Consider the following 7,675-nt stretch of genomic DNA (forward strand, 5'->3'; position numbering starts at 1 on the left):
CTTATCATGCTCACGATGGCAGAACCAGGGATGAGCTATGCAGCCTGGCTTGAGTCTATGCTAGGCTGCCTCTCCAAATTCTCTCCCCTAACCCAACCTCCTTCCTGGTTTCCCTCCTGTCCCCCAGTCAAGTGGCCAAGCTAGATAAAGAACACATTGTGCTTTAAAATTCCAACCCCATGTTCTGTTCAGAGCTGGAAAACCCTCCCTGAGATCTGTTTAATAGCTTCAATGGTAAATCTGCATAGCCCCCAGATCAGGAATCAAGGTTTTTGCACATCTGGCAAATCCTTAATGATGAGGAAACAGCCGATAGATAAGCTGAGCTGAGTGCCCTGTGCAGCCTTCCCTGTTCCCCAGGAGCCCCTACAAGCTTGGCCTCCCAGAGACCGAAAAGGGGTCTAGTATGGAGGCCACTCTCTTAGCTGTTGAGCTGACTTCTGCCTTTTCCAGGTCACAACTACTGCTCAGTGAACAATGGTGGCTGCACCCACCTCTGCTTGGCCACCCCAGGAAGCAGGACCTGCCGTTGCCCTGACAATACCCTGGGCGTTGACTGTATCGAGCGGAAATGAAGACAAGAGTGCCTCATTCGCTCTCTAAAGTATTTCACAGCAACACCCTACTTGAAAGGGTCCAGACTGAAAACTGTCTGACCTGGTGGCTAAGTGGCCACCAGGTCCAGGGCCAACCCAGCCTGAGCCCCAACAGCATTGCCCTCACTGTTCCCCAAAACATATGCCCTGCACTTCTGGAATGGGAAAGCCTCTACTCCTACGCAAAGACAGAAAACCTCCCTGACCCCAACCCGCAGACAAGTTTATACAGCCCTGAGTGAAGATTATATGCCCCATCCTGGTGCTGGAAACTTTCCCCAACCTTAACACCCCAGTGGTGAGCAGAACCTCCCCAGGCCTGAACTGCCCCTTCCCTGTGGCCTTACGAGCTCAGCCTCACCCTGAGATACCCATCATCCCGTCAGCTGCTGAACACACCAGCCAGGATTGTCTAGGCAAGGCTGTAAGCAAAGGAGGGAGTTAGCCCTCCCACACTTTCGTCTTGGTGCTCTGATTTCCCTCTTTATACTCCTGGCTTTTAACCCCAGAGTTCTGTACCACCTGCATCCTGCCCAAGGCCCACATTATAGAGAGCAAGCCCTGCTTTTTGGTCAAAACCCACCCTGTCTGAAGGATACATGGGTATTTGGTGGATGATACTGAGAAGCCTCTCCCAGCTAAATTATTGGCATTTCAGCAGTAGTCTTTGGTAGTCAAATGCTCAAATCAAAGGAGTGTCCTGTAGTAGGAATTTCAATGTGTAGAGTCAGATGTTTGAGGATGGGGATTCTATAGATGTGCCTTAAATTATACCAAAGATTACCAGAGCACTTGGATCCTAGCATCTGGTCTCTGGGGTGGCACAGCCCCACGGCTGGCACCTGTGTCCAGCCTCCTAATGGAGACCCATCTGAGACACAGGCTGGGGCTGGTACCAGTGATGACACCCCCTATAGTCCCTCACCTCTGGCCTCCACCCATGAGATCCAATCTACAATCAACCATAAGCTTTCTTCTCCTTTGTTTCTCCCTCTATCCATGGCCCTTGCTGGCTGTATTCTCATGCAAAATCACAATCCAGGAGGGCCAAACTGAATATTTATACTAGTGATCCAGACCATTTATTGCTCATTGGTGTAATTAAAAGGACCATTGCCACATTTCATGTGTATGTTTCTACAGTTTGTTTAGAAAACCTCTCCTGACTATATATAGCTAGTGGGTTTTTTCCTTTGTTTGCTTGTTTTTTTTTGTCAACTGCTTCCCAGAGTCCTAAAATGATAGAAATTTTGGATTGAAAGCTGAGATTAAGGAATTTGAGTCAGTAAAGATTGGGGTAAGGGAGTAGAGAAGACTCAGAAGTATCTCTAAGAGATTGACCAAGAGCAGGAATGGAAAGCCCAAGAGAAAGGGTGGAGGAGGGGATTTAACAATAGCAATGAGAAAAACTCTTAGAAAAAAAATGGTATGTCCTTGCCAGAGAACACTTATACACTTGACATGGAAGAATATGCCTGTTTTTCTCCTTAAGGAAGAGACCCCTCTTCTTATCTGCAAACCTCAGGACACTCAGCCCCTCCCACCCCCTTTTCTGCAGTACATGAGACCTGAATCAAGAGAGCCTTTCCTTGAATAATTGGAGTTTGTTTTGAGAGGGACATATCCCCAAGAATCACAAGGTTTGGGGAACACATGGGTCTTTTATATAGCCCAACCCCATAAATTAGTTTAATTTTATATTTATCATTCCATATTGAGCCCTCTATATCAAATGTTTTGTCATGACTTTGTATAATGTTTATAACTATCTTATTCATTTTACTAAACTCATTCTAAAATTTTGTAAATGATAAATTCTTAAACTGTGGAAACCATTGAAGGTGCTTATTAACTGTTCCCCAGATTTGTACAAGTATTGGATGATTATTTGAGTTTACAGCTGTATAAATATTAGTGCAGAAAATAAATTTTTTTTTTTGTTAAAAAAATCTCCCTCTATCTTGTATGAATGAAGATATTTAATCTCGGGAGGCGGATTCACAATGGAAAGATAGCCGTTTAATAATCTGCAAAACCTATTTAGTCCCCAGTGTTATAAGGGATGGTTTGTTTCCCAAGTGAGTCCCTGAACTTAGGGGCTGATATTTGACTTAAAAATTAATTCTATTGTGGATATCAAGTCACCCTTTTAAACATTGTTTTCTTTTTTCTTTTTTTTTTTTTTTGCGGTTCGCGGGCCTCTCACTGTTGTGGCCTCTCCCGTTGCGGAGCACAGGCTCCAGACGCGCAGGCTCAGCGGCCATGGCTCACGGGCCCAGCCGCTCCGCGGCATGTGGGATCTTCCCGGCCGGGGCACAAACCCGTGTCCCCTGCATCGGCAGGCAGACTCCCAAACACTGCGCCACCAGGGAAGCCCAAACATTGTTTTCATTTTTAGAAAAATTTTAGCTACAGGCAATAGGGTTTCCTGATTCAGTTCTGAAGATGAGCTGTGTTTTTCTCCCCTCCTCATGTCCAGAAAGAACAAAGATACCTTCCTGACCTTGGCCACGGAGTGAGACCCCCGTTCTGTTCTAAGCTGCCACCAATGGCAAGTGCCACCCGTGCTGACCCCTGGGGGGATGAGAATGGACCGTTGACTTGGACAGAGTGTAGGGGGCTCAGAAATAGCAGGAACAAGGTGCTCAGAGCTGAAGTTGTTGTAGAGAAGGGACCTGGTACGTCAGGGCCTGCTTGTAAAATGGCACCATAGTGGAATGAGTTACAGCCTGCCAGTGTGGATTTATTGACAGGTACAACTTATGTTAGGGCTAAAACTTCCAGTGTTTTATTCTGGTCATAAAATCGTAAAGGTGATGTCAGGGAAGATGGTGGAGTAGGAAGGTTTAGGAATCTATCCATCTGTCAAAACAGCAGTTGAACTGGCAGGAGCCTTCTGAATAAAGTACTTCGGAACTCTGTGTCTATAGTAGAATGCTTGCAGCAGCCAGGAGAGAGCTTGATGAAAGGCTGATACATTTTGGTCAATTTCCTCTTAATAGTGGCAACCATCACCCACCCCTCAGCCCCAAGACACTCAGCTGTGGGGACAGCAGCCCACGTTCCTAGTGCAGCTTGTTAGGGACAGGGTGAGCAATAAGAACAACACTGCTCTCCAAAAGTCAGATTTGTGGGTTCTGATTGCTGCTTTTAATTGTTTGGAGGCCAGCACAGTGGGAAAAGTCTTCCTGATGTTGGATTTGGCAATGATTTCTTGTATATGACACCAAATGCACAAGCAACAAGAGAAAAAGATGAATTGGTCTTCATCAAAATTCAAAACTTTTGTGCATCAAAGGAGTGAAATGAGGGACTTCCCTGGTGGTCCACTGGCTAGGACTCTGTGCTCCCAATGCAGGGGGCCCAGGTTCCATCACTGGTCAGGGAACTAGATCCCACGTGCCACAACTAAGAGTTCGCATGCTGCAACTAAAAAGATCTTGCACGCGGCAACAAAGATCCCGCGTGCCGCGACTAAGAACTGACACAGCCAAATAAATAAATAAACAAATAAATATTTTTTAAAAAAAGAAGTGAAATGATAACCAACCCATGAAAGGGTAGAAAGTATTTGTGAATCCTATATCTGATAAGGGTTAATATCCACAATATGTAAAGAACTATAACTCAACAATAACAATAGCAAAAACAACCCAATCAAAAACGGACAAAGGATTTGAATAAACATTTTTTCAAAGAAGATATACAAATGGCCAATAAGCACATGAAAAGATGGTCAACATCATTAACCTTTAGGGGAAAGCCAATCAAAACCACAATTAGATATCACTTCACACACATTAGGGTGGCAGATGGCTATCAAAAACAAAAACAGAAAATAACAGTGTTGAGGAAGATGTGGAGAATTGGAACCCTTGTGCATTTCCAGTGGGAACGTAAAATGGTGCAGCCACCAAGGAAGTCCATTTTGCAGTTCCTCAAAAATTTAAATACGGGCTTCCCTGGTAGCGCAGTGGTTGAGAGTCCGCCTGACGATGCAGCAGACATGGGTTCGTGCCCCGGTCCGGGAAGATCCCACATGCCGCGGAGCGGCTGGGCCCATGAGCCATGGCCGCTGAGCCTGCGCGTCCGGAGCCTGTGCTCCGCAACGGGAGAGGCCACAACAGTGAGAGGCCCGCGTACCGCAAAAAAAAAAAAAAAAATTTGAACACAATTACCATATGATCCAGCAATTCCACTCCTAGGTATACACCCAAAGAAACTGAAAGCAGGAGCTCGAACGGATACTTGTACACCAATGTTCATACCAGCATTATTCACAATAGCCAAAACATGAAAATAACCCAAGATTCCATCACTAGATGAAAGGATAAACAAAATCTAGTGTACACATACAAGGGAATAATATCCAGCCATAAAAAGTAATGGAGTTCTGACACATGCTACAACATGGATGAACCTTGGAGTCACTGTGCTAAATGAAATAAGCCAGACACAAAGGAACAAATATTATATGATGCTACTTATGTGAGGTACCTAGAATAGACAAATTCATAGAGACTCAAAGTAGATTAGAGTTTACCAGGTGCTAGGGGCAAGGGGAATGGGGGTTACTGCTTTATGGTTTCAGAGTTTTTACTTAGGGTAATGAAAAAGTTTTGGATATAAATAGTGGTGATGGTTATACAACATTGTGAGTATACTTAATGACACGTACACTTAAAAATGGCAAATTTTATGTAATATATATTCTACCACGATTTTTAAAATTACTAATGTAATATACCAAGAAAAATTGAATGTACACTTTACATGGGTGAATTGTATGGCATATGAATTATAATCTCAATAAACCTGCTTTCTAAAAATACACTGTAATTTAAAGAAAGGCGAGTTACCTAAGATTGGCAAAATGCTGATCATTGTTGTGGTTGGCTGAATTCTAAAGATTCCAAGATTCTGATCTAGGTGCTTTGCAGATGGAATTAAGATTATTGGTTAGCTGGACCCTAAGAGGCCAGTCCATCTAAGGATGATATCTGTGTCTCCCTTGCCCCCTGGTTTCCTAGCGGGGAGGGAGGGAGAGGGGAGAGTGAATCTAAATGTTTATTTCCCTCTCCCTGCCGACTTGCTGAAGGTTATCTCTACCCCTTGACCACCGAAGGTCACCGCCCCTCTCCAGGTGTCCCCCTTCCCACGCTGTCTGCTAGGGTCCCAGGAACCACTCTCTTCCCTGGTCTCTGGACCTCAGGGAGGTAACAGCCTCCTGACACTTTCCCCTAGGACTGCTCCGTTCCCTCTGAGGTTCCTCACACCCCAGCCATAACTTTAAACTTCCCTCATATTATCCTAACGTGGGTACATCTGGCTTTTGAGACTGCGACTGAAAAAAAATTGCACAGCCTAAAAGCTGAGAATTATGTACTATTCAGCAGACTTAACTGAGGACTTCACAGCCTCTCAGATCACTCTGAGGCTCGGCTCCAAAGAGGCAAGGGAGGAGCCGGATAGTTTTTGCAAAAACAAAAAGCAAACAAAAAAACCCCCAGGGAGCTGGAACATCAAAAGATTACTGTTAATTAAAGAACTAAAGAAAACCAGACATCGCAAGTTAATGAATTCAGCGCTTTTCCATGTATGGAAAGATGCAAGAATCTGGGCTTCTTGAAATTTTTCATTTGATATGCACTTTAGTATTTAGGGCCAGTGTTCTGGTTTTCTCCGTCCTGAATCCCCTCAGGGTGCATGGTCCAGGGTGGCTGCAGTGACTGATGGCAGCAAAACCCTTTGTTTACTGATATGGCAGGTGACATTCTTCGAGCACAAACCCTAACTGACACGTAAGTTCATAACTCTATGATCTCCTTTTGAGTATGTTTTAAAATGTTTGTAGTTTAGTTTAAAAAAAAAAAAGCTTTTTTATAACCACACCTCACATGTACTTGTGTCCAGTTAGGATACATGTTAGTTACAGTGTAACTAGCAGGTATGAATTATACAGATGTACAGAAAAACGTACCCAAAAGTCCTATTTATTTTGTAGCTCATTTTGACTTTCAGGTGCAGAGCCTGCAACGGCAGAAAACTTAATTTCCTCACTCCGGGGAATTCTAGTTCACTACAGTAATTGCTCAGCCACTCTGGGGTCAAACTCAGTTATATTAAGGAGCATCGTTGCCCCATCCTTCCTCAGGTTCTCCCCCAGACCCAAATCTAAGCTCCCTGTGAAACTGAGCAGGACCCCATGGGGTCCTCTTGGGCACAAAAACCTTTTTGTCCCCAGTTTCTTATTTACAGGATAAAGACTTCAGCCGCCTAGACCTTCCCGAGTACCACAGGGCAGATTCAAACAATTACTAATCAGGGAAGGGAAGGAATGCAAAAACAGAAGAGGACCAGTCAAGAAACTATAGTGTAGCCATTAAAGCAGGATCCTGGTTCCTCCTCAAGGGATATACATAATATCTTTGAGTTCTGCGGGAATTAAGGCCCTCATCCAGGTGGAGGATGGTAACTTCAGGCTGAGCACAAGATTCCTGGAACATTACTCTGTTACCTCACCACCAACCAATCAGAAGAAAGAACACACACCCTGCAGCCCTCACCCCAAATTTTGCTTGTTTAAAAACTTCACCCCCAAAACCATCGGGGAGTTCGGGGTTCTTGAGCACAAGACATTTGTTCTCCTTGGCCCTTCACTAAACCTTTCTCTGCTCCAAACTCCTGAAACCTCACAACTCAGATGGGATTCTAACCCACTGTCTTTTAATTGAGATCGCACACCTGGTGTCAGGACTTAATGAAGCTCAGGTTCTTTATGCCTCAGCTCAGAAGTAATTCAGCAAGAGGCAAAGTGAGACGTAAGAAGTGGATTTATTTAGAGAGATACACATTCCATAGACAGAACGCGATCCATCTCGAAAGACGAGGGCGGCTCCGAAATATGGAGTGGTTTGTTTTTATGGGCTGGGTAATTTCATAGGCTAACAAGTGGGAGGATTATTCCAATTGTTTTGGAAAAGGGGCAGGGATTTCCGGGAATTGGGCCACTGCCCACTTTTTGGCCTTTTATGGTCAGCCTCGGAACTATCATGGCGCGCGCGCGCGCGCGTGATTAT

General features: G+C 44.6%; 1 protein-coding gene across 2 annotated transcripts in view; it reads left to right on the plus strand.

Annotated features, from left to right (window-relative positions):
* Positions 1–2,555, plus strand: part of NID1 (nidogen 1) — a 95,629-nt gene extending 93,074 nt beyond the window's left edge. For both annotated transcript variants that reach the window (XM_024761500.1, XM_024761501.1), the window contains exon 20: positions 454–2,555. In XM_024761500.1, the coding sequence (XP_024617268.1) occupies positions 454–575 (122 nt within the window). In that variant the 3' untranslated portion in view covers positions 576–2,555. The remainder of the gene's footprint in view (positions 1–453) is intronic.
* Positions 2,556–7,675: the final 5,120 nt, after the last annotated feature.

This window comes from Neophocaena asiaeorientalis, unplaced genomic scaffold (assembly GCF_003031525.2).
Source record: "Neophocaena asiaeorientalis asiaeorientalis breed wild unplaced genomic scaffold, Neophocaena_asiaeorientalis_V1.1 scaffold166, whole genome shotgun sequence".
Classification (NCBI taxonomy): domain Eukaryota; kingdom Metazoa; phylum Chordata; class Mammalia; order Artiodactyla; family Phocoenidae; genus Neophocaena; species Neophocaena asiaeorientalis.